Genomic DNA, 27,683 nt, shown 5'->3' with positions numbered 1-27,683 from the left:
TCCTTCAGGGTGACCAAAGGTAATGATCATTTGTGAGAAACCTGCTTCAGATCTGTCTGTCTTTTGCTTGTGATTCCCCGTCCAATAATCTTGTACGTTTAGACAGAAGGTTTATACCCCTGGGCAATTAAGTTGTTCATCAAGTTCCAGTTTCATAGACATTATTTTTTAAAATCTCCTGCTGACAGCTGTACTTGACTTCAAAGTTAATCTTTGTTGGCATAGACTGGTAAGAAGAAATAATAAAAACTGCAGAATATATATTATGAGCCAAGTAAACAATTCATTCATCTTGTTCTGGATATAGCTTATCAAGTTTATTCAGCCTATTGCTGTTTTAGATCATTACATAGCTCATTACATTACATATTATTCCAGTCTTAAAGACCTTCATTAGAATAAAACTTAGAAACTGTGGCTATTTCACCAAACCATTTAAAGATTTTGAGAAATGAATCTATAATAGCTCAGTCATCACTACGTAGTTTAATGTATAATCAGTTCATAAAATCTAATTTAGCAGATTGTGCTGTCACATTGTATTAAAAGCAGTGCAGCAGCAACTGTTCTTTTTGTAGGGAAGAAGGACTGTATGTTAGCAGCTATACAAAGAAATTAAATGCCACTTGATTTATACTCAATGAAGAGAAAAAGACACAGATTAGTCTCTTGGAAGCAGGGAAGCAGCTTTCGAAGGAAACCTGTTAAGTTAAATGCAGTTAAATGCAAAGTGAAGATTTACACCACCTTCTGAACATGAATGACTCTTCAATCTGAGAGGGTTCATCATCATCATCATCATCATCGTTTATTTGTATAGCGCTTTACGAACACACAAGGCAGTCCAAAGTGCTGAACAACACAGATTAAAACAGTGAGGGCTGCTGACTATTTGGCTCCTTTCCTGTTTGGAAGACTTCTTCTAATTGGCTATGGTGTGTACTAATTCATTGTATAATTGAGGGTACAGTAATCAACCAGTAACAGTTTGAAATATTACAAAGGTTACCGTGCAGGGGCCGATCCTTCCATGATGATTCCTCGTGTTCCTCCTCTTTTTTGGGTTTCTACTGCCTGAGGTATTCACTGAGCACGCAGTCGGTTGGGCCATCTTCCTGATGTATTCATGGACACAACTGGACTTTTGCCCGGTGGACTGATGGTGATCTTTCGTTTTTATGGGCTGATGTTTCTTGTTTTGTAAACACAGTAAACACAATGAAAGGTGGTGGATTGGCCAAAAGGCAAGTTATGAACTGTTTCTGAGAGACAAATAACACCAGGATTCTTTTCTACATAACTGACAGCTGGTAACTGTGCAGGGGCGGGTCTACCAATGTTATGTCAGGGGTGGAGGTAGGGCATTAACAGGGAAAGGGGGCACAAAGAAATGCTTTTCTTTCCTATTTGCATTTAAAATGTCTAGTTTTTAACAAATAATTATCCAAATCCTACAACCAAAGTGGTCATCTGGTGTAAAATGCATAGAAATCATACATATATCCCAACAAGATTGTGAACATCACTGTCACAACCGCATTCGTTTTCATTCAAAGGCATTATGGCTTTTTCTATAATACCTCGTGGGCTGGTCTCTAGTCCAAATGCCCAGGTCGATTTTTTGTCCCAGTCCAGCCCTGGTCATGGATCTTTGTTGTCTCATCCTGGACTATGGTACTGACACTTACCAGTCCCCGGCCTCCTGCCTTCTTTCCTTGGCCTTCCTCTTTGAGATGTAAAATGGTGATGACCCCATATCATGTGGTTCAGCTTCTGCTTGAAGTGTTATCTCAGTTGACATCTCCATCAGCGATTGACAAATTCCCTCAAGAATTCTGCGTAATCTTCTCCCAGAAACATTTTCATTAGCATTACAAATGTTGCTAAATGAAAATATGATGACTCCAAATTATTTGTACCATTTGCAGTTTGAACAGCTGTTGCAAAACAGTTGTCAAACTCTACAAAGTACTGAAATAGTTCAGCTGATGCCATTTTGTAAAGGCAGAGAATTCAGAAAAACCTAACCCCCAAACATGAGGTTCATTTATTCAGTATTATCAGGTTTCATTCTATATATTCAAACGTTTATTTTCTAATACATATATAATTTTTTAGCAGCATTATTTCAGGATTATTTTAGTATGACTCAATGGTGCCCTCGAGTGGCCTGAATCAGAGAGCTGCTTTTCTACACAGACAGAAATATATTAAATGTCTTTTACTTTCATTTAGTAAATGAAACTTCATTGCAACACAGGATGAAAATATTAAAAACTGCTTTAAGCATAATAAAACACTTAAAAAGCTATAGCAACAAAAATGCTATGAAGTGCAATGGTTAAAAGGACCTGTGGAATTAGCATACAGAAACCTGGTATCCAGTACAAGTGGCATATTTTATTTAAAGTTCAGAAAGCCTATCCAGCCAGAATATATGAAAGCTGAAAAGTGTCTTGACTAAAAGCGCTCTGTGGTCCATGACTCTCTGCTTCAAAGAACAGAAAGAAAAACATTATATTCTGCAGTCATCCCAAATCCTGAAACACACTGTTTATAATTGGACTTCCAAAGAGGGAGCTTGTTCATTATAAGTCTCAGATCTGCATTGCATTCCTTTGAAAACCCATGGTCTCCATTATCTGCCCAACAACTTCCCTGCTTTTGTCTTTGACTATATCAAAATAATTGCATTCTTTAATCTGTGGAAAATTCACCTCAGCAGCGATTCTGGGTTTGTTCCATAGAACAGTCGGTCAAGGTGACACAACTCTTCTTGTGGGTCTTTTGGTTGCTCAGAAGCACACAGATAATGATGCTCAAAGACAACTCTTGGTCAACTACATGCTCTGTTGAAACATTGAAAGCTTTTCTGTACAATTACTCCACCATCTCATTCTAAAGAAGTTGTTATGACCCAAGAACATGTGGGTCATATGCGTGTGACTCTTCTCTCTCTTCTATCTTAGGTGTGACATGGGTGTGTATTGATCAGTGTTGGGGAGTAAAGGAATACATGTACCGGCGTATTTTCAAATAGAAAATATGAGTATTCCATTGTAAATAATTGTAAATAGCTTTGTAAAATAGCTCATTTGTAACCTTTTCAATGTATATATTTATTATCTACTGCAGCAGCCTTGTAGGAGTGAGAAGCCATTTCTGTCGAACTCAGTTTTCTCCTGTTTTTCAAAGTAGAACATTAGAAAAGCAAATTCTTTTTGGTTGACTTTTGTTTGGTAGAGAAGCTTAGGGACCTTTAGAGATAAATAAATTGCTGCATAGCATTTTAAAAGAGAGAGATTGCTACAGTTTTGGCTCTTTGTTGGGTGGTGTTGGAGAGGGGGGCCACGTTTCTTGTTATGTTCAATTTACCTAAGAACATAACACAAGTATACGAGTATTACATATGATGTCTGTAAGAACTGGTGCAATAATTAATAATGTAGAGTCTAGAATGTAAATACATTTTGGTAATTTTATACGTTACGATTTCCAATTCAGATGAATTGGCTTTGACCTCAATGTAATTAATATGTGTTTGTCCACTGTTCCATACAAGTGTCTGTTATTTGTGCATTGAGAAAGAACAGAATTGTGTGAAATAAAAATACAATCACTTTTAAAATGAGAGGCTCTCAGTCAGCCTTTAAAAAAGAGCTCAGTTTGACTTTGATGTATTAGAGTAGAAGCTCTTTGATAAATGTACAATGCAAAACTGAGACTTCATGTGTTTCATTCTGATTAAAAAAACACACAACTAATTAAAAACAGTATTTATTTATTTTGAAATATATAGAATACAAGTGTTTGTAATTCACAGAAAACAAAGGATAAAAGACAGGAATACATCAAATAAAATATTCAGTACCCTCACCTTGTATAAAATTATGCAATGGAAGTTGCGGAAAATGAACAGAACCCATAGCTGCCACTGAATATGTTCTTTTGTGTCTTGATGGAAATCAGGAGTGTACAGTAGCGTACTGTATGGACTGTATATTTACGGAATTCTGATTTCTGACAAATGTCACGTTGTCAAAAAGTGTTCTCTTGCACACTGTCTTTTAGTAATTCAGTCACCCATACTGAGAGACACAAAGAAATTCAATGGCAGATACTGTAGAAAACTGACAAATCCTGCTCCATTGACATTTACAGCCAGAACTTTTTGTCGTATAACTCAAAAAATGTTTTTGTTTTGTTTTGTTTTCAGCCCACCCCTTCCCTTTCTTATTCCCCCATGTTATCATATTGATCAAGTCCATAGGATGCCTAGTAATGACTAAATGGTGCAGTCTCCTTCAACTCATGGTACCCCTGGTGGTTTGGCTCTGTAAAGAGACGGAGAGGGCAGTTAGGACTAGGAAGTACCACAACTCTATAACTACCTATCTATCAACGTATCTATCAATCTAAGCATAAGCCAGTGTTTTGAAAAGACTCTTTTAGAAATGTAGGTGCTCTGCTGTGGTTACATACAGCAGTGCAGTTTAAAACCACACAGAAAAAATATTGTGACTTGGATTCTTTAGTTGCCACTGCTTATCAAACTGGTTCCTTCAAGTCCTGTTGGATATGACCTTCATTTCTATACAATGAGCATTGCTAAAGCCAACCTACTATATATGTAAAGCATTTGTTATTCCCTTTTTAGAACCTGTATCTGTAGTCTGGAGGTCACTTAATGATTTTCTGTACATCCCAAATGATGTAGACAAAAATAGCCACTAGCAGAAGGCGTTTAAGTGTGTAGATAAGTGTTACGGTACCGAGACTCATGTTCTCCTCCACCAGAGGCCTCTTCTCATTGCAGTTCACCACTCTTCCCTGTGCTGCTCCCAGAATAGTCATGATGTCCACTAAGTTGAGTTTCCCTTCCTCCCTGGCCTCCCCAACTTCCTCAGCAAGCTCCTTTGCTGCCTCTTCACGCTCCTCTATTTCCTCTTGGGTCAGCATTGCATGTAAACCTTGTTGTGCTGTGGTGTTCCCCACCTGTGGAGGTGCCAGAGAACACAAAGCCCTCACCTGCCCGTAGGACTTCAAGTGAGCTATGTTGGCACGCAAGAAGAGCAAGAGGACATTGAGGTCGTTCAGTGGGCAACCTAGCCGTCGTCTGTTGATGAGGTCCAGCGCTGGGAGGACCTCATAGATAGAAATGAAGGTGGTATCCCAAACAAAGAGTCGAAGGAGGCTGAAGAGGACGATAGGTGCCAATAGGATATAGATGGCACCATTAGCAACACTTATCACCTGAAAGACTAACTGGCCAATCATTTTACACTGAACCAATTCAGGGACCCAGTTCTGATCTCGCAGCATCCCTGTGCGTACGAAGCAGCTAAACTCATCCTGTAGGAAGGCAGACAGATGGAAGTAGGCCAGGTACAGGCAGGCAGCAGTCATGAAGATCAGGAGGAGGAAGCCTCGCAAGAAAAGCATGCTAACAAGAAAGTATGAGTTTTGTTTGCACTGCATGTGTCTCTCCAGAAGGGGGTACTCAAAGTACCGCTTCTTCTTGGCCCTGAAATGACACAAGAACAAACTCAGAATTATAACCATAGTCATACTGCTACAAATACACCCAGCTGGGAGCCACCCAACACAACCAAAATGTTCTACTTTTGGCTCCTAGGAGTTCCTGACCACAATTCCAACAGTACTGAGACTGTTGGTAGCTAAGCACTTTGCTTAAGGCTATAACAAGGGTAGTTGCTGTGGGAGAGGAAGAGATTGTTCTTAGATTTCCTAGTTTATCAAGAGACAGAATAACATCACTTTTGTATCCTCTGAATGATAGATACTTTTTACTGCTGCTGCAATGACCTAGTTTTATCACAGGAGTCCTTGGAGATTTATTCAACTAGACATGTGAGTGAATCAATAATCATATTCTGAAGCTACTCAAAGCATAAATATGAACGTGAAAGTATGATTTTTAGAAAAAAACAAAATGATGAACACTTTACAAACTAACAATCATAAAACCCTTACCGCTGCAACTCAGCCTGAAACGTCAGTGGGTTCTTAGTGTTCTGGCGCATATCCAGAATGTTTTGGGCCATTCGCACTGAGCGGTTGTAGGACTTGTCCAGTTCATCAATTATGAAGAGCAGGTCTGATCCCAGTGTGGGCATGACAAGCTGGCGCCAGATTAGAGCTGGGAGGTACATCAGCACGGCCATGGCCAAAAGAGAGTAAGGGAACATCTGGACAGACAATGACAACAGAAATTAGGAATAAATGGAGAAGAAAACACCCAATCATAGAGATGACACAAAAAACAGCCAGTCTCACTACTCATCTTTTATTAATAACTTAGTATTACAAATGAAGAAGCATGAATGATTTGTATTTGTGATTTGTTTTTAGAAAAAACTAAACTAAATAGATCCTTGACTCAGAAATGTGGTACACTGACATTTTTGAATGAAGTTTTGCAGGGGTTTCAGCAGTTTATCATCCACTCTAGGCAGGAATAACATTCAAGAGTGCTTGATCAGAATCTTTGAACTCACTTTGTGTACCCAGAGGGAGCGCTCCTCAAAGTTCCCATCACTGTCAAACTCATGATGCATGAGAGAGTCCCAGCAGTATGTGTCTACATAGCTGGCCTGCTTCACAGTGAAGTTAGTGGGAGGAAAACAGCTGATCTGAGGCCCTGCAAAATATACAAATATTGATCTATAACCTGATGTGAAAATATGGAAAATTGCTTTATGCAACATCAGTTGATTCTGTTTTGTCGATATCCCTGTAAGCCACACACACACACACACACACACACACAGTTTTCCATCCTAAAAGTCCAATGTTAGACACATGCTGTACATCTGAGGTTCTGCATGCCCTTTCCCTTTCACTGGAATAGATCTCTGTAGAAATTATATGTTTCCAAGTGGCAACATGGCATTTAAAAGAAAAAAAAAACTCTGGGTGACTGTGTTCCAAATTTATGCTCACCCACCTTATATTTAGTTCACCTTTATATTACCACATATCGTCCACCCACACCCATCTGTCATTTCTCAAGGGTGCTCCACCCTTAAACAGAGAGCTAGAGTTAGAAGACTCTAGTGTGCCCCACCTACTTGCAGCTTTGCAAGAGAAACAGTCTGTTTTATCCTTGCACCCTCCACATTTGGCCAGCTCTCTGTAAGTACAAATATGCTGCCACTACTCTACTGCCAGGATATAATTTCTCTCACCACTCCACCTCATGATTACAGTGCATGGCCCACTTATCTCATCGGTGTGCATATTTTTGTAATTATTTAGCCCTAGTTAAGTGCTAAAATTATTAAAATGGTCATGATTTTTAATATAGATATTTAAAAATACAAGGAGAGCACTTGTATTGCCACATTGACACAGAACTCAAATAAAACATCTGATATCTATGACTTTGTGTTTTTTATTATAATCCAGTTATCCAGTGTCTTCCACTTATCCAATTCAGGATCACAGTGTTCTTGGAACCTATCTCAGCTCCCAGTGGTTTAGAGGTGGAGTATACTGAGGTCGCCAGCCTGTTGCAGGGCTAACAAAGAAAGACAGACAACCATGCATACACATTTAGAATCACCAATTAACTCATCTCAGTCCCTTGTCTTTTGACTGTGGGAGGAAGCTGAGGGACTCAGAAAGAACCCAAGCAGATATGGGGAGAACATGTAAACTCTACACAGCCACATGGTAGATTAGAACCCAGGACTTTTTCAATTCAGTTCAATTCAAAGTTATTTATACAGGGCCAAATCACAACAACAGTCACCTCAAGATGCTTTATATTGTAAGGTAGACCCTACAATAATGCATACAGAGAAAAACCCAACAATCATACGACCCCCTATGAGCAAGCACTTTGGTGACAGTGGGAAGGAAAAACTTTTAACAGGAAGAAACCTCCGGCAGAACCAGGCTCAGGGAGAAGCAGCCATCTGCCACAGCCGGTTGGGGAGAGAGAAGGAAGACAGGATAAAAGACATGCTGTGAAAGCATTATTATAATTATTATTATTATGTACTAACCATGCCAATGATGGTTTCATGCAGCTTGTTACATGTTACTAAATAATTCCTAAATAAAAAAAATTATAAACAAAAACAACAGAGCATGCCTTCTCATGAAGTCTTGTAACAATATTTTAACAATATTTTCCCCTTCAGTTCCCTACCTGTGCAAGCCATTTGACAATCTGAGGGAGTTGAAAAAAGTTCTGTCCCTGCTTCTATTACCTCCTTCTAAACCTCAGTTAATATTGGCAGATCGCCTCCACATTTGTGCTTTAAACAAGACTTCTTGGCTAAGTGCACAGGTGCAAGTAAACCAGGCTCCAGACAACAGTACACTCAAGCACTGTTGTGAAACTGACAAGCCAGCAGATAGGCAGCCAAGATGCAGCAGATGAGCTGTGAATCTCAGGACCATGTCATGTCCTACACACACACTCCCCATCCCCTCCTCTGGTTAATCAACACATCCTCTCATTTGACTTAAATAGAGGGGAGCTGCTAGAGAAAAACTTTGGCTTGTAATTACAGCTTGCCACCGTTAGTGAACACTCCTCTCAATCATCCCCTGTTTCAATTAGTATCAGGCGCATCAGGCTGATTGCACACCGGCTCTGTAGAGAAGACGTTTAGTTCAAGGTCAAGGCAGTCAGTCTCTGCAGCAATACACTTGTGGACCTGCCAAGTATATTTATGATTGTCAGCTGTGCTCTTTTTGTTATGAATGGCCAGGGATACAGTATCTGTGTGCTTGTTCCACTTAAATTGTTTTTTGTTTTTTTTTCCCCTCTGACAGCAGAAGAAATGGCAGTAGAACCAATAAAGTACTGAATGGAGTTTTAAACCCTTTGTTATTTCTTGTTTTCAGTAATTTCATGATGTCTTGTCAATGTTTCATAACATGTACTGTTGAGGCTTTGAGGGGGTCTTAATAGAGTCAGCCGTTACAGTCCTCCTTTTATGACAGATGTTTAAATCTTTCCTCTTCCTTGACTGAGTAATTAATATCTTTGTTTTACAGCTCTTTATATTAAATTTCCTTATATACGTATTCTAAAGTTAGAGGGAATGGGGGATAAAACTCTGCTTTATCAAACCTGCAAATCTGTTTGAGATTAAAAAAGTTAAGAACCCTATTAAGCAGTGGAAAGAGGTTAAATAAATGGGGGGAGGCTGGAGGCAGGTTAAGTTATGTTTACAAACCATAGATTTAAACGGAGGTTAATGAATAATATACAATAAACTGAGATCCACTCTATTTGAATGGTTAACTAAAACATAGTATATATGTGCTTGTCCTGAGTAACAGTTAATGCACTGTATATTTGTAGTGTGGCTTTAGATCGGTTATGCTGTGTTACTACAATTTTTCAACAACATCAGTTGTTTCTGTACAAGGAAGACTATTAACATTGCTAGAACAAGGACCACAAAATCCAATAAGAGCATGGAGAAAAAAAGAGCTATAATATTCATGAGGGTATAATTAAGGGCAAAAGCAAACGGAATACAAAACAATCGTCCTGACATAGTATTAAAAAAACACACAGAGTTGCTCACCCAGGGAGATTTCACGGGCAAATGCCATGCACACCAGCATCAGCGGAAGGCCCACAGACACAAACTTGATGACCTTGTCAAGAGGAAGCTCCAGTTCCAGGTGGCTGATACGGTGTATCCCAGAGTCATCCCGCAGCAGGGCATCAGATAGCATGGCCTTGGCCGCTGCCTGGGCGATGGACATTTTGAACACCTAAGCAAGAAAAAAAGATGGATTTTTTTGTTTGTTTGTTTGTTTGTTTGTTTTTACCTCATATATGACCGCTTTCGTTAATCTTATGTTCACTGCCGTTCTTCACTACATGTGACAAAATAGAGCAATAATTCTGATAAATCTTTAGTAATAAAAGAAATTCTCTAGAATAACAAATCAGAAATGGAATTTACATTAACCAAAGTATATTATCCAAAGACATCTGATGAAAGCTGTTACCACCTTACCTCAAGTCTTTCTGCTTTCTCTGCTGATGTTATTTGAAAATGTGGTTGCAGAGACAAGAATTTCCATAAAAATCTGCACAGTGCTGGAAAGCAGCTTAAATAGTCAGGGAGGGCCTCAGCCTGGTCCAGCCCAAGATCCAACCTCTCATTTACTGAGTCTAACTCTAATTACAGAGAGGACATCTGGAAGCATGTATTCTCACAAATGGCACTGACTGCAGCAGACCTCCAGTTCTCAACAGCGGGTCTTACAGCCGGTGTGTGTGTGTGTGTGTGTGTGTGTGTGTGTGTGTGTGTGTGTGTGTGTGTGCGTGTGTATTTCTGTATATGTGTGTGCTGTGAAGCACACTGGCTGTAGCCCACTTCAAACAAGTGAACCATCACCAGTGGCTTTTTCAGCCTCTATCATTCTGATTCTATTTTTTACTGCACTTCAGCCCAAGAGCTACTGCTAAGATACTGTAGCAAATAACACACCAGATGGCTTGTTTCTGTCCCTGGCAGGCTGTACATGCTGTATGTTGTGCAAAACTTCTCTTTGACTGCATGGAAGTGACAAGAACACTCTGATAGGGTTTTATACTCTAAATGTAAGAAATCTACTGTTGGGTCTGTTCCCACAAACCCCGCTAATTCTAGAGACTTATTCATCATGAATGAAAACAAGACAGTCAGCGATCGATCGATTACTTGCGCAAGGGAGGCCTCGTCTATGTCCAGCATGGAAGTGACCCCGATGAGGGCCTCCTCTCGCTGGCTTTTATTGACAAACTTCAAACAATAGTTTACAAAACACCTCCCCTCGCAACCCCCTTTGGTTACAAAGACAAGGCACTGTATGTATATGCATGCAGGTGTGTGTGTGTGTGTGTGTCCTCCTGCTGACCAAAGGGTCGTAAACGCAGGAAGCTTACATCAAAGGAAGTAGATCTTCCAGATAGGATGTATCTGCTATAAAACCTCCCCCAACACAAAGTGGTTAGAGGTGCTCAGGATCAAAGGAATAGCTTTGATAATACTGCTTGAACTAAGACTGTACAAATTTAAGAAACACAATGGCAACATTCAACAATTAGACCTAACATCTACAATGCTTTTATTTTACTATAGATGCTTTGCTCAAGTGGTTCTCACTTCTGACACAAAATTCCCACAACCATACACGAAGCAGCTTTGGTCATATGTTTGAATTCCTTAACCATGTGCTAAGATTTAAATGTTTGTTCTTTCATGCAAGCCCACTACTAGAATTCAGCAGCGAAGGTTGGTATGGGTTAAAGCTCTATTATAACTGAAATCCTTTTTTTTTTAAATTATTTTATTCTTTATTTAAACTAAGTTCTTTAATAATTCAATTTTCAGTTCAATTCAATTTTATTTATATATATCACAACAACATTCACCTCAAGGTGCTATGAGCAAGCACTTTGGCGAAAGTGGGAAGCAAAAATTATCTTTTAATAGGAAGAAACCTCTGGCAAAACCAGGGTCAGGGAGAGGCAGCCATCTGCTGTGACCAGTTGGGGGTGCGGAAAGGAGAAAGACAATAAACATACTGTGGAAGAGAGCCAGAAATTAATGCTAACATCTGATGAGTGAAAAGAGTTCAGAAAAGGAGAAACGTTTAGTGCATCATGGGAAGCCCCCACCAGCCTAAGTCTATTGCAGCATAACTAAGGATGGATTCAGGGTCACCTAACTATAGGTTCTGTCAAAAAGGACACTTTTAAGCCTAATCTTGAAAGTAAAGATAGTGTCTGTCTCTGTCTCCCAAATCCAAGCCGGGACCTAGTTCCACTGAAGACGGGGCTGAAAGCTGAAGGCTCTGCCTCCCATTCTACTTTTAAATATCCTAGGGACCACAACTAAGCCTACAGTCTGAGTGCTCTATTGGGGTGATACAGTGCTGTAAGGGCTTTAAGATAAGATGGGGCCTGAGGAGAAGGATTTTATATTTGATCCTGAATTTAATAGGGAGGCACTGAAGAGAAGCTAGTAGTAGTAGTAGTAGTTGTCAGTACTCTTGCTGCAGCATTTTGGATCAACTGAAGGCTTGGGGTGGTGGGTGCCTTTAGGCAATGGGGCCCAGGCTGGTGCAAGAAGAAGGGACATGGGCCCACGCTCCTGTAGGCCCACCACCCACATGAGGCACTGTAGGGGTCGAGTGCAGTGTGTGCCAGGCGGATATGAGGTATGAGGTGCCGTAAGGGACATTATTACTGAAACGCTCTCACACACACTACTGAAACACTCTCACACACACAACTGAAACGCTCTCACACACACAATTGAAACGCTCTCACACACACTACTGAAATTTTAGCTCTCACACACACTACTGAAACGCTCTCACACACACAACTGAAACGCTCTCACACAACTGAAACGCTCTCACACACACTACTGAAATTTTAGCGCTCACACACACAACTGAAATTTTAGCTCTCACACACACTACTGAAATGCTCTCACACACACTACTGAAATGCTCTCACACACACACTACTGAAATGCTCTCACACACACTACTGAAATTTTAGCTCTCACACACACTACTGAAACGCTCTCACACACACTACTGAAACGCTCTCACACACACAACTGAAACGCTCTCACACACACTACTGAAATGCTCTCACACACACTACTGAAATTTTAGCTCTCACACACACTACTGAAACGCTCTCACACACACAACTGAAACGCTCTCACACACACTACTGAAACGCTCTCACACACACAACTGAAACGCTCTCACACACACTACTGAAATTTTAGCTCTCACACACACTACTGAAATGCTCTCACACACACAACTGAAACGCTCTCACACACACAACTGAAACGCTCTCACACACACTACTGAAATTTTAGCTCTCACACACACTACTGAAATGCTCTCACACACACAACTGAAACGCTCTCACACACACAACTGAAACGCTCTCACACACACTACTGAAATTTTAGCTCTCACACACACTACTGAAATTTTAGCTCTCACACACACTACTGAAACGCTCTCACACACACAACTGAAACGCTCTCACACACACTACTGAAATTTTAGCTCTCACACACACTACTGAAATGCTCTCACACACACAACTGAAACGCTCTCACACACACTACTGAAATTTTAGCTCTCACACACACAACTGAAATTTTAGCTCTCACACACACTACTGAAACGCTCTCACACACACAACTGAAACGCTCTCACACACACTACTGAAATTTTAGCTCTCACACACACTACTGAAATGCTCTCACACACACAACTGAAACGCTCTCACACACACTACTGAAATGCTCTCACACACACAACTGAAACGCTCTCACACACACTACTGAAATGCTCTCACACACACAACTGAAACGCTCTCACACACACTACTGAAATGCTCTCACACACACTACTGAAATTTTAGCTCTCACACACACAACTGAAACGCTCTCACACACACTACTGAAATTTTAGCTCTCACACACACTACTGAAATGCTCTCACACACACAACTGAAACGCTCTCACACACACTACTGAAATTTTAGCTCTCACACACACAACTGAAACGCTCTCACACACACTACTGAAATTTTAGCTCTCACACACACTACTGAAATGCTCTCACACACACTACTGAAACGCTCTCACACACACTACTGAAATGCTCTCACACACACTACTGAAATGTTAGCTCTCACACAAACAACTGAAACGCTCTCACACACACAACTGAAACGCTCTCACACACACTACTGAAATTTTAGCTCTCACACACACTACTGAAATGCTCTCACACACACAACTGAAACGCTCTCACACACACTACTGAAATTTTAGCTCTCACACACACAACTGAAACGCTCTCACACACACTACTGAAATTTTAGCTCTCACACACACAACTGAAACGCTCTCACACACACTACTGAAATTTTAGCTCTCATACACACAACTGAAACGCTCTCACATACACAACTGAAACGCTCTCACACACACTACTGAAATTTTAGCTCTCACACACACAACTGAAATGCTCTCACACACACTACTGAAACGCTCTCACACACACTACTGTAATTTTAGCTCTCACACACACTACTGAAATGCTCTCACACACACTACTGAAACGCTCTCGCACACACTACTGAAATTTTAGCTCTCACACACACTACTGAAACGCTCTCACACACACAACTGAAATGCTCTCACACACACTACTGAAATTTTAGCTCTCACACACACTACTGAAATGCTCTCTCACACACTACTGAAACGCTCTCACACACACAACTGAAATGCTCTCACACACACTACTGAAATTTTAGCTCTCACACACACTACTGAAATGCTCTCACACACACTACTGAAACGCTCTCACACACACTACTGAAAAACCAAGGCATTTCAGTTGAACTGGAAGGCATTTCAGTTGAACAGGAAGTTGTTTCTTGACAAGGAAACTGAAGGAAAAAGTGGTAGATTTCAAACAAACCACTACACAGATGTCTATTCAGCAACCTGCTAGTAGCCTAAGTGAAGCAGCTGCATTACTTAACAATATATAAGCCTCAGCATAAGTCAAAATTTAGAATAGCAGATGGGCATTATCCTGGTTAATTTTTTTGGCATATGTGCTTTTTGTCTTTTTTAGCAAAGAAAAAAATATCTTAAAATCATTAATAAAACCAGGGAGAGAAGGCTTAGCGTTCCTCCATTTAGCACAATGGATATGATATTTACTCAAAAGTATGATGATGTTAATAATGTCTGAGACACCCAATGCTAGATGATCCATATAAAAAAATTTATGATGTAATTCAAATAGTGGCACATCATTAATATTTAGGGAAATCCAGTTTTTTAAGTTGCACCAAATGCATTGTGTGATGGGGCATAGAAAAAAAGATGTTCTAGGGTTTCATTTTCATCAGTACAAAAAGAACACTGATCCACCTCAAAACCAAATCTATTTTTTAGAAATTCTGCCACAGGATTAATTTTGTTTATTACTTTAAGTGTGTTTCTTTAACTTTAGGTAGATTAGGCTATTTCATGAATTTTTAGTATGCTTTATCCAGTGTATATGAAATAACTAAATTAGAACCATGTAATGTAACCATTCTGTTGTAAATATTTTGTCTTTGAAGAAACTACTGATAAATTTATTATTGCATTTTTATCAAACAGCTGACATTGCCCTAGCAATAAATTTGGGAGCAATGATGAGAAATTATTGTATAGCATAAATTTTTTAATCAAATGCAGCAGAGGTAGTGGGACCAGTTCACAAAATTTATTATATTCTCTTTGAGAACAGTTTAGACAATATTTTTCTGAAAAGTCTGTGTAACTTAGAATGACACCGTTATCATCCAACAAATCTGTTATGAATATAATCTTTTTGTTTAAACCAGTCGCTCTTGAAAATTGATTTTTGATTAAGTGTTATTACCCTATGATTCCATAAGGTTTAATTATGGGGAGAAGTTGTGGGTATATCTCATTATCTCAGATTTTAACCATTTAATTCTAAGGGTGCCAACCATAAATTCTAATTCTGGAGTTTTGATACCACCTTTATTGTATTCCTTCACAAGCTGAGATGTTTCAATGTAATGGGTTTTATTCCTCCACAAAAATTAGAAAATAACTGTGTTAGCCTTATTAATGTTTTTAGAGGAGATATATAGAGAGTGACAAGGATAAATCAATTTGGAGATGCCTTCAGCTTTAGATAGGATGTTTCTGCCAAAAATAGCGAGGTCTCTGGTTAACCAGTGGCTAAGTGATTTCTTCATCTCCATGATACAGTTAGAAATATTAGTGTCTTCTCTGCTTATTGGGTTTTTTAGATATTATCAGCCCTATATATTTAACTTTAGATTCAACTATAACCAAAGCTATTGAGGAGTCAGAGCTTGTATGAATCAGGAGTAGTTCACATTTTTTGATACTGAGAGATAAACGAGAAGCTTTAGAGAAAATTTAGTTTTCTCTACCACGTATTTATCTTTCAAAAAAATAGATGTATCATCTGCGAATTGACTTATTTTGAAGTCTTTATTAAAAATTGATATTCCTTGTATGTCGTTAGAATTTTTGATTAATAGTGTTAACAGTTGAGTTGCCAATATAAAAAGCTTAGGGGAAACAGGACATACTTGCCAAATTCCCTGTTGCACCTTGAATCCATTCCTTGATTCAAGGAAGCTAAAATATTGTTAAGTCATGCGGCTGCTTCACTTAGGCTACAAGCACAGCCGTCCCCAACCCCCAGGTCCTGGACCAGTACCGGTCTGTGAGTCGTTTGGTACCGGGTCGCAAGAGTTGAGGCTTGAGTTTGAAATTTATGGTTTTCAGGGTATTTATCGTTTTTTAATTTTTATATCGTTTATATTGTTAAGTCGGTTTCCCTGGGTCTTTTCCCGTGTGTTATGAATAAATCTTTTTTTGGTAGCGGTACTGGTTTTATTTTACTGTATTTATCCAAGACAACTTAAAGGCCGGTCCGTGAAATTATTGTCGGCCAAAAAAGGTTGGGGACTGCGGTACTAGCAGGTTGTTGAGTACACATCCTTGTATTGGTTTGAAATATACCACTTTTTCCATCAGTTTACTTGTCAGGAAACAACTTCCTGTTCAGCGGAAATGCCTCTGGTTTCAGTGGAGTGCGTGAGTGCATTTCAGTAGTGTGTGTGAGAGCGTTTCAGTAGTGTGTGTGAGAGCTAAAATTTCAGTAGTGTGTGTGAGAGCGTTTCACTAGTGTGTGTGAGAGCGTTTCAGTAGTGTGTGTGAGAGCTAAAATTTCAGTAGTGTGTGTGAGAGCATTTCACTAGTGTGTGTGAGAGCGTTTCAGTAGTGTGTGTGAGAGCTAAAATTTCAGTAGTGTGTGTGAGAGCGTTTCACTAGTGTGTGTGAGAGCGTTTCAGTAGTGTGTGTGAGAGCTAAAATTTCAGTAGTGTGTGTGAGAGCGTTTCAGTAATAATGTCCCTTACGGCACCTCATAGGCGGAAGCCAAGGGCGGAAACCCTGGCAGTCTGATCCCGGCTACTGAGGCTAGCGACTGGGATGTGGAATAATTCTGGGACCAGCATCCTAGAGACTGCTGCATGTACATTCAGGAATGGTTCTGGTGGCTGTATGTTCTGGATACTCGGTGAAGAAAGGGGCTGAGGTGTTAACTGATCACTATCTGCTGGTGAGTTGGATCAGGTGGAGACTGGGGACATTGAGTCTGAATGGACCATTTTTACTCTGAGTTGTGGCCAAAAGGTGGTTGGTACCGACAGGCCAAGCAGAGCAGTGGCTGAAGCAAAAACTCGGGTGTGGGAGGAGTTTTAAGAGGCTATGGAAAAAGACTGTGGGACTGCGTTGATGAGTTTCTGGCAAACCCTCAGGTGACTCAGGAGGGAAAAGCGGTGTTCCAACTGCACAATGTATGGTCCATTATAATCCATTATCATTATTATTATTATTATTATTATTGAAGTCAGCCTCTAGTGTTGTTCGTCACATCCCCATTGAATTCCTGATACTCTTAGAGTCCTGTTGATTTTCTGTAGTTCTAAATATTCCCGAATCCATGTATGTGCATTGAGTTGTAGTTGAGGCTTTCTTGTAGTCAATCTAGGCAGTGCACAGGTTGGTCAGGCTGGTCTTACAGTCTTAACTAACTGCTCTGTCTACCAGTTGCTGATGTTTTGCTCTTCTTGCATTTCTGACAATTCTCTTCTGTGCCCTGTTTAAGTATTGACCCATGTGCCAGTTCATCTTAGCTACTATGATGGCTGACAGGAGCTTCCATGTTGTGCTGAGACAGGTCCCTTCTGGGGAACCTTAGGGATCAGGACTTTTGGGCTTTTGGTTAGCAAAGGCCCAACACTTAGCAGCTGGTTCATTATCCATGGAGAAGGAGAATATGTAATTTACTCATTGGAAGGTTAGAGGTTCATTTCCTAGCTGCTCAAATCTGCGTGCCAAATATCCTTGGGCAAGATACTAATCCACTACAAGAGAGTAGAAAAGTGCTATATAAGTGCTATATAAGAATCAGTCCATTTACCATTTACCATTATACCCAGATTGCATATATGGACTGTTACAGGCTTCCACCACATTATATAGGCAATACTTCTACTGTAGCTAAATCCATCCATTCTATGATAAATTAAAATGCCTTGCATACATACTATATGAATAGATTCTTACATGCACATTTGACTCCACTTGCTCTCCAATTGGTATTTCCACTGTTCAGAAAAGACCTCTGGCTATTGTACTCATCTAATGTCTTGCACATGAACTCCATGCAGAATAATTATTGAACAAATGTTATAATGTCTGAAGCACTTTTTTATTAGACCACTTGTGTAAATATGGCTGTGTCTTCCCTCCCACATATTTCCTCTCCCATGCATTTTGACCATTGCTTCCTCAAAAAAAAAGTCAAATAGCTAATCATCTCACTACATGTTACCTCTGCTAAGTAGGTCCTATGTGACTGCTATAGTTCACATTCCTCCTGCCATAAAATATGGCTAAAGGTGGAGTAACAAAGTTGAACAATAACAGAGATTTAAGTGATGCAATTAGAGTTTGACCTTCTATGGTGAGGTTGAAAACAATGCAGGAAGGCAATTACATATATAAGCCATGTCAAAAAAAAAAAAAGCAATACAGTGATTTTCTCAAAGAGGCCACAATTCAGGAGATTGTGGGTTCGTTTATGGTAGCTGGCTGAGAAGGTGGGCGAGCATTTGGGTGGGCATTTTCCAGCGAGTTAAATCACAGGCTTGAGATATAACCAGTGGGTGGAAGGCTATACATGACAGGACAGGCAAGTGGGAGAAGTTAACCAATAATTAGACTACTAAATTTGTAATCTGGAAATTATTGTGAGGATGGTGAAGAAATGTTATACTCTCTTTTGTAAAAATGATTTACAGGTTTCTGTATCGAAATATTAATGAATCAAACTGCCTCCCTCTGTGAAAAGTCAGAGCCCTGCATGTGTTTGCTCAGCTCAAACAAATGCAGAACTTCCACGAGTCAAAATCAGTACCTTTACATGTTTAATTATTAAAAGTGATCTATTGAAACACAATAGATTATGACAACAACAAAGTTTACAAATGAAACAGAAATAGTCCCCTAGTCTGTTGCTTGCTCTGGAAGATTCATTTAAAACTTTTTAAAAAGTTAAAAAAAAAAAGAATAATAACAGGAAACATACTTCACAATGAACACTCAGAACATCCAATATAACAGTTTTTTTCTTTTTCTAGACATCTTCACATTAGAGATGAGTGATTCCATTTGTTTTAATACAAAACAGGGGTCTGAAATCGATTCACAGCTTCTTTAAAAGCCTTCACATAAAATGGAAAGATAGGTTACTACTTAGTCTCTTCCCTTTTTTATGGTTTTCTCAAAAATGTCTTCCATCAAAAAGAAGTCAGTGTCGGTACATGACATTTTTTTCCAAAGTCACTAGGCATCTCTGCGTGATTTCTCTCAGTGTTGAGTCCGTATGACCGGCAGGCTCTTGATCTCTGACAGAACTGATCAAGGTCACAGAAATACGCAAGCAGTTTTCAAAGAGTCGGTGGTTGGAGTTAGATACATATGTGCATGGCCACCTGCTTTTTCAACACCCTTATCCAGAAAATGTCATGGACAATATGAAGTCTGAAGCTACACACAAAAAACTGAATAAATATGCAAACCCTCAATACCAGAATACAAACATAGGAAAAATCCAATATACATACTATATGTGCAGTCAGTATACACTGGTTTAGTACAGCTGTTTTTGCTCATGGGAAGAGAGAAAATAAACCAAGAGTGTTGTAAAAGTCATGCGGCAGCAGTAAGTCAAGTGTTTTGCTCATGAGGAAGAAACATGTCGAACGAGAGTGCTGTTAAACCTGAGAACCTATGAGTCATTTAAAACTTGTGAATGATGTCCCAGAGTGGAAGCCAACAGTGACTTCAACAAATATTTGAAATGTATTACACACACATCCATTCTCCTTTATTTTGTCCTCTCACTCTTATTTTAGGAAGTGAAATGACACATTAGCTGCAAAGTGAAACTGTGGTCTGTCAATTTAAAATAAAGGGCACTTTCAGATGAAAAAAAACTGCTAAAAATGGCTGCAGCCCTTTTAGTAGCTAATTTCAGATGACAAATTATTACATTCAATTAAGTAGTTGCTAAAACATACAGTCAAAAGAGATTTTCAGTTCTTTAATCCATGTAACGCTTTTCCTCATTGTTTGTTTAAAAAAAATAAGAATCAGTTCCTGTAAAAGCACCCAACATCTTTAAATGCTGCTTTTAAATGTACTCAATTTCAAACCTTTTAGTTCCTGTGTCATTCCTCTCCATAAATAACCAGAGCTATAAAAATGTGCTACTCTCCAGAAAGTTCATGAGTTCACTACATACGAACATACTGTGTTAAAATGCAGTAACACAAATCAGCATTAAACTAATATTTTTCCTATAAACATGATGGTCATTGTGTTTGATTAGAGTCTGTGGTAAAGAACTAATACGTGCGTAAATGCTCTCTAGAGTCACTCAGCATTAGAGGCGTACTAGTTGAGTTTCAATGAGGCTGTATTAAGTTCACGACTGAGATCAGCGTTCATAAAGTCTGTCAGTTGCCTCTGACAGACTACTCCAGTTCCTCTCTGTGCTCCATGCTAAGATCTCTCCTTCCCGCTCCCCGGCTGGACAGCTGCCTCCCCCTGTCATCTTCCTCCTCTCCATCCTCTTCCTCATCATCCTCCTCTATGCCATCTTCCTCCTCTTCCTCCTCCTCTTCATCCTCTTCCTCAGTGCCGTCCATTGAGTCATCGGCTCCGAGCATGGCTTGCTGCATGGCCAGGGTGGCTGAATCTGAGGATAGTGACTGGAGACTGTCCATACTCAGGGGGTCTGAAGCGAGGCCAGAAAGAGGGTAGGGAGAAGAGGGGTTATAATGTGACAGATACATTTAAAAAATAATAATGTAGGCAGAGGAAGATAGACCTTTTTATTTGTCTGTGCATGCTTCAGTATTATTTAGAAATTTCAATTAGCCAATATTCAGAGTGGCTACAGGGCCAGAGACTCAATTTTGGGAGCCACCTGAAAATGGTTTTTTCAAGGAGCTGCAGGCTTATACCGTCCTACACATCAGTTTGATCAATTCTACCTTGCAAAACTTTACGTAGACTTTGTCTGCCACTGAAATTAATTCTTACCCTACCTTTTATCTATATTTGCACTCCAGTAGGGAAGCTTTCTTTTACTTGTCTACACTTGTACCAGCTGCAGTACTGTGACAGGAGATAATGAATTGCATCAGCAACTGAGGTCTACAACCTACTGTGTAGCAGTAAAAGAAAATCTAGGCAGTCCTCATTTTCTTTTTCTAACTATTCCCAAGAGACTTGAAAATGTTTGTACACATGAGTGCAGGCTGAGCTATTGATTGATTTAGGACATATTTTTAGAGAAACTGATACTCTAAAAAAACAAAAAAACAAAAGAGATGTAATATTGCCACCTAGTGGTTTGGATTCAAGCAGACAAGCTTTTAGTTTGTTTATTTTTTTGTACAGTGTGTGCAATTTTACCATTTATCAGTATTCTTACCCCTCCAAATTCAAGTACATATTATAGCTATAGTGATAACTGTAGGACAAACTCATTATAGTCAAGCAAGCAAAATCACAGACATTAAATTTAGACTGTGTCCCATAACAGCCACAGTTGACGACTGCTGTTTCTGCTGTTTATTTCTACTGTTTCTACTACTATAATTGATTGTGTATAAAAATATTTTTGCAAACACTATATTTCAACTATAATTTTAGAGATGACATGTAAAATTTTAAATGGTCATTTATAGCTAGAAAGAGTTATTTGTGAAGTAACCATCTAAGGCTGGTAAATGGTAAATAGTTCTTATATGGCATTTTTCTACTCTCTTGGAGCACTCAAAGTGCTTTACACAACAAGCACTGGCCACATACATAGATTGTAATTAGGCTTAACTGCGGTAGGGCAACAGGGTGGCTTCACAAACAAATGTATATTTATGAGTATAATATTCTTTTCTTCTTTTAAATAACCTCAAAAAGCAATCTACTTTTAAATCAAGAACACATTAAAGAAAAATTAAAAAGTAAAGGATTATTTAATGCCCAAAGAAAGCTGTTTGCTTTGCTTTTCTTGGAAAATGTAACTGTTGGCATACTGTCTGAGTTGCTTCCTGTCTGAGATCTGTGCGTCTGCAATACACCAGCCACAATAGAGTCGGGCCAAAAGCGCTGTGTTGGACGATGCTGGGACTTCATCTTCTTCGCTTTAGGAGCCGGGTCAGGATTACTGGCATCTAACATAGGCTGAAGGATACGTCGACGAGCATTGATGAACCTGTAAAAAGACAAAAAAAGTCATATTAGGAAAAGTAACACCTCCGAATCCAAATTAATTACTCTGCATGTCTTTTACATATCTATCTAATTAGTACTACTAAAAAGTACAGAGATTTAAGGAAGACATAAAATAAAAAACAAGTACATACAAAACACTGAATATGACCATCAACACTTTAAAATATTATCATTTGATTAAACCATACCCTAGTGAAAATTTTGAATGCATTTTTGTATCAAATTGTCTCAAATTTTTTTTCTCTCTCTCTCTTTAGATAGATAGATAGATAGATAGATAGATAGATAGATAGATAGATAGGACCCTGCACAGTAACCCCGGAAGATAGAAGTGGCTGACACTGTGAAATTCTACTTGTGGACAAAGCTGGACTGAAAGATAGCACAGAGGCACTGTGGTTGAGAATGACTCAGCTAAGATCCTGTGGGATTTCCAGATACAGACACACTGGCAATGGCAGCTGTAGTGATAGATATAGAGATGCCAAGTGGTAGCAGCTTCAGAGAAAAGGAACACAAGAAACAAGAAGAGAGAGAGAGGGGGGGGGGGGGGGGGGGGGGGGTTGTTCCACATGTACTTGGTGTATTCAACCAGGAGATGGCGCCACCATATCAATGATATACTCGGATATGCCAGCATAGTCAAGTTCAATTTAAAGCTTAACATTCATGCTCTGTAGAAGAAGGGTCAAGGTTGGCTCAATCTGATGTGCAGGTTGAGGTCTTTCAGGAATGTAGGACCTTTTATGACAGTGATTGCTACTCCAAGCTTTTGTTTGTTTGCTGGGGAGGGACAGTAAATGGATGAATACACTGATGAAGAGAGCCAGTGCGCTACACTACACAGAGGAACTGGGTGAGAGGAGGATGTTAGTCAAGCTGATATCTATTATGGACAATACTTCTAAATGACTGTGGGGACCCTGAACAGGTCCTTCAGCAGTAGGACAGATCACTGTCACAGGTCCTGCATCCTGACAGCAGTCAGTCTATGTAATACCCCCACAGGATAAATACTGTTTAAAAAATGCATGTGTATACATTATCACTTCCACTGCATTTTAGCTATATATATAAATTCATGCATGTAATAACGTTTTGGGCTTTTTTGCACACTATTTTTCATATATTTCTATTAATAATTTTCTAATATATCTCTATTTCATTTTTTCTTCCTGTCACTTGTGCTGCTATGCCAAATGAATTTCCCTTGTGTGGGATTAATAAAGTGTATATTTATGTCTATGTCTAAAGAAAACGTCTCACTTTTTTAAATAAGAATATGAATCCGTGTTTTGCTTTTACACATGCACATGAGGACTTTTTTGGGTTACAGAATCTTACCAGTTGTTTACTTGCAAGAGGGTCAGACTTGTTTGTGCTGCAATCTGTCTTTTCTCATCTTCTGTTGGATATGGGTGCTGCAAGAAGTAGGAAACGACATTTCAGTTTTCAAGCAGTTTCCAGCTGTTAAAATGGAATGTGCTGCACCATAATTATGTTAAACATTGAAAAGTCTTGCCCTCAAACACAGTGTAAATGTCTGCCTGTGCCTCACCATGAGATGCTGGAAGAGCCAGGAGCGCATGATGTTGGTGGCGTGTTTGGGCAGGACTCCCCTCTTATTCTTAGACTTCTTGTCTTCACTGTCCAACAAGGAGGACAGGTCCACATTTACCTTTATTCACAGACAACAGAAAGGAAAGAAAGAGGAAGGAAAGAAAAAAGGAAAAGACCATAGGGCTTAGTTATTGTTGCCACGGAAACAAACTCAGACTACCAATTACCTTTTTTTTCCTATGGCAAGGGCAGAAACACCTCCTCAAGTGTCACCATGGTAACTGAATTTGAGTAATGATACTTAAAATATAAAGAAGCAGTACCCGTGACTAGTCTGATATTTGTGTGGTGCTTGGACTTTGAGTTTCACAGTTTGGCATTGGTGAGTTAGAGGGACACTGATGCAGGGTGGGCCTGTGTTTGCTTGAATTTTCACTGATGTTGACCTGTAGTACACCAGCCTTTGTGTTCAGTGAGAAATCATTATTCAGATGTTTCTGTTTGGAGTGTGAGTGCTGAAGGACGAGATGCTCTCAGACTATTGACAGTCTTTGACAGCCTACATATTGATGTGTGTGAGTATGTGAGTTCATGTCTGGCTGAGACAACTAACTGCAAATATTTTTAATTGTTGTAAGAACATGTAGGTTTGTTATTTGGCGAAGAAATCATTTTTATCACAGTCACGCTTAAGATAAAGTTTGCACATGACATAGTAAAGGAAAAAAATCTAGTGATATTCTTCATTATTGTGTTCTAATTAATGATAACTAACTCGCTATTTCTAATTAAAGCATGACTAATATTGTTTTGTGTTTTTCTTTTTTCCCATAGTAATTTGGGGCTTTTTAATAATTTCTTTGAACTGTTTTTTTTTATGACCCCCCCAATAATAAGACCCAACCAATATAACCCCCCCCAATAAAATTATGAATTATCTTGCATAAATAGGCTGTTGATTTTCTTTACTCATTTCAGTTATTACCAGCAAAATAGTTGCATGTTTAATCATTTGATCATTTTCATTTACCCAGATTTATTTATTTATTTAGACAGAGATCTTGACCCCCCCCACCCCAATGTTCAGCACAAAGTTACGCTAATGGTCATTTCCAAACAACTGCAGATTCCAAGATAATCAGTTCAGACAACTCTGCACAAGTACAAGTTATTTAGATCTGTCAAATGAGAGGAAATTGGCTAGGATGTTTGGAAATAACACAAAAACCATGAATGCTCAAGTATGCCATGAAATGAAAGCATCCCCAGAGCAAAAATGATTGATCATTGCTCTGGGGATGCTTTGCTGCTAGTGGTGCATTGCACTTTGGAATAATGAAGTACTACCTCCAAAAACTTCACCCCAAATGAACAGTTGGATGGTTGAAACTTGGGCACAGTTGGCTTTTCTAATAGAACAATAATCCTAAAGATAGATCAAAACTGGTTTTGGAATACACGCAGTAGCTAACATTAAACTTTTGGAATGGCCTGCCCAAAACCCTGACCGTAACCCTATTGAAATCTTGTGGACTGTGCCTAAAAGCTCGGTCAGTGCCAAGAAATCAACCAAACATTTTCCTACCATTCCTACTATTTGGAGCCGTTTCAGTCCCCATGATAGAGTATATTTTGTATATAAATGGGAGATTACTTGTTTTTTTCTATAAATAAATCTAACGCCCCAATGGGTTAAATCCTCCTGACTAGGTCCCCTCATTGGTCCTCTAGTTTCATGTAAGTTGTATATTTTGTTGGAGGGAAATCATTAGGCTCCACTATTATTAGGTTCCACGGAGAATAGTGTGGAAAGAATCCACAGGCACGGAGATGCTGACCCTCACCCACCTACAACCCACATAATGCCCATAAATAGACATTCACACAGATCCCCCCTCATTCTCCCAACACAAAACAAGACTCATTACAGTTGCAGCTGTGTGTCACGTGGCTCCTTCTGTCCTGGGAGTGTGTGTGTTCCAGGAGAAGGCGAGGTTAAATTAATTGGCAGCACCGAGCCTCAGAGTGTGATTACTCGGGGCTTGTCGGCAAAGTGGCGAAGGGGCTGTGTTCAATTCCCAGCACGCATGTAGAACTCGGCACCAGCTGGGTCACTGTTACTGTCACAGAATTACATGAAACTGAGCCGCTCTTCAAACCAACACAGAACACTGTTAAATTCCTCTGCCCCATTTCTTTTCTTTTTTCCCCCATTCAGAAAAGCAAGTGTACAGCCTGTTGATTGGCTCTGCTTGGAGCCTTGGTTCCAGCATGGAGCCATTCTTTGTCATAAATTTGTTTGAAATCTCCACAAAAACAAAGTGGGTGGAGATTGTTAAAGTAAAATTAAATTCCAAACACAATGAATTTGTAATAATTAAACTGCTGTTCATACAGATCGATATAGCCTCTTACATCCACAACTCTATTTTCTGTAATAGAGTTATGCTATGAAATCACAATCAAGGTTAGATTACTGCTAATGCCAGACACACAATTTATTAAGAAACCAATTTTTTTTGTTCATGTTTTTATGTTCATCCAACTTTCATACAGTATATTTTGTCTGTTCTTCAGCTGTTGGTGTCTTAGGTCTTTGTTGTGACTGTATCTTGTACATAGACCTAGGAAGGGTTCAAGTGCCTGTTGCTCTATGCTTTAGAGGAGCCTTTGTACTCCTTCCCAAACAGAGGTGAGGCACTACATAACAAAAGAAAAGTCATAAAGGTTTGAAAAGGCGATAGTCCTCTCCTACCTAAACCACTCAAAAATTAGTCCCTGTATCTCTCCCACAGTAAAATTATGATGATAAAGTATTTTTGCTTATATGAAGACTACTTTAAAAGTCTTAGAATAAGACAAAATGTTATACAGTATGACTAATTTGCCAGCTTCTAGGAAGGCTGATACTGAAGGCTACTAAAGAAACTAATACTGAATGTCCTAGTCTTTTATATACATCGTAGTCAGTGTCTTTAGTAGTAGTAGTAAAACTCTCATTCTGTCTGCTTTGTATATCACTTTACTTTGGTTAATTTCTTGTGCCTCTCTGTATTTTTTCTTGTATATTATGTGCTTCCCTGTCTATTTTTGTAGTTGTCATTACGTTTTGTCTTATTTTGATACTTTTCTTGAAACCATCTTGTTATTTTGTCTCCAGGCCTTGCCTGTTTTCTCTCTACGAGTGTTCTCTAATTGTTGCCCTGAATTTAAGAACAGTAATATATTACTGGCAAATGTTAGGATCCTCCTTTCTCAGAATGATGTGTTGATTCAAATGCTATGGTGAGGGTACTGACAGAGACTAAAAAGAGAAATCATTGTTAACTTGTTAAAGCAAATATCTAGTCAGCCAAACACTCAGTGTCAGCAACTCAGTGCATTTAGGCATTTGCATTTGGGTATGGTTGTGGAACTTGTACAATTGTTTCACACTTGAACAATTTCTCGAGGCCTTTCAACTTGTAGAAATCTGCAATTATCACATTACTGATTCAATGTGAGGTAGATAATAAGTGTTTTGTGACTTGTAGACTAACCTGACTTCCAAGGTGCACACAGAAGTGTCGAAAGAGGGTAAAGCTTTGGCAAATTTTAAAACAATTTTAAAAAATCATCAGGGTAAAAAAACAACTTTTTAAATAATAAATT

General features: G+C 39.2%; 2 protein-coding genes across 4 annotated transcripts in view; both read right to left on the bottom strand.

Annotated features, from left to right (window-relative positions):
* Positions 1–3,764: 3,764 nt before the first annotated feature.
* LOC100704171 (pannexin-3) lies at positions 3,765–10,217 on the bottom strand. The gene is made up of 6 exons (XM_003449812.5): positions 10,014–10,217; positions 9,573–9,765; positions 6,519–6,661; positions 5,995–6,209; positions 4,773–5,524; positions 3,765–4,334 (listed from the first exon to the last, which is right to left on the bottom strand). Exons 2-6 carry the CDS (start codon positions 9,754–9,756, stop codon positions 4,276–4,278), a joined length of 1,353 nt encoding a protein of 450 aa, XP_003449860.2. The 5' UTR covers positions 9,757–9,765; positions 10,014–10,217; the 3' UTR covers positions 3,765–4,275.
* An 8,139-nt stretch (positions 10,218–18,356) lies between these two features.
* The window catches only part of pknox2 (pbx/knotted 1 homeobox 2), a 97,600-nt gene continuing 88,273 nt past the window's right edge, over positions 18,357–27,683 (bottom strand). For all 3 annotated transcript variants that reach the window (XM_005454560.4, XM_003449813.5, XM_025910910.1), the window contains 4 exons: positions 24,031–24,150; positions 23,817–23,893; positions 22,274–22,452; positions 18,357–20,967 (listed from right to left, as the gene is read on the bottom strand). In XM_005454560.4, coding sequence (XP_005454617.1) covers positions 20,705–20,967; positions 22,274–22,452; positions 23,817–23,893; positions 24,031–24,150 — 639 coding nt within the window. In that variant the 3' untranslated portion in view covers positions 18,357–20,704. The remainder of the gene's footprint in view (positions 20,968–22,273; positions 22,453–23,816; positions 23,894–24,030; positions 24,151–27,683) is intronic.

The sequence above is a fragment of the Oreochromis niloticus genome, linkage group LG10 (genome assembly GCF_001858045.2).
Source record: "Oreochromis niloticus isolate F11D_XX linkage group LG10, O_niloticus_UMD_NMBU, whole genome shotgun sequence".
In the NCBI taxonomy this organism is placed as follows: domain Eukaryota; kingdom Metazoa; phylum Chordata; class Actinopteri; order Cichliformes; family Cichlidae; genus Oreochromis; species Oreochromis niloticus.
Note: the sequence above shows the minus strand (reverse complement) of the source record. Positions and strands in the feature narration are given on the sequence as shown.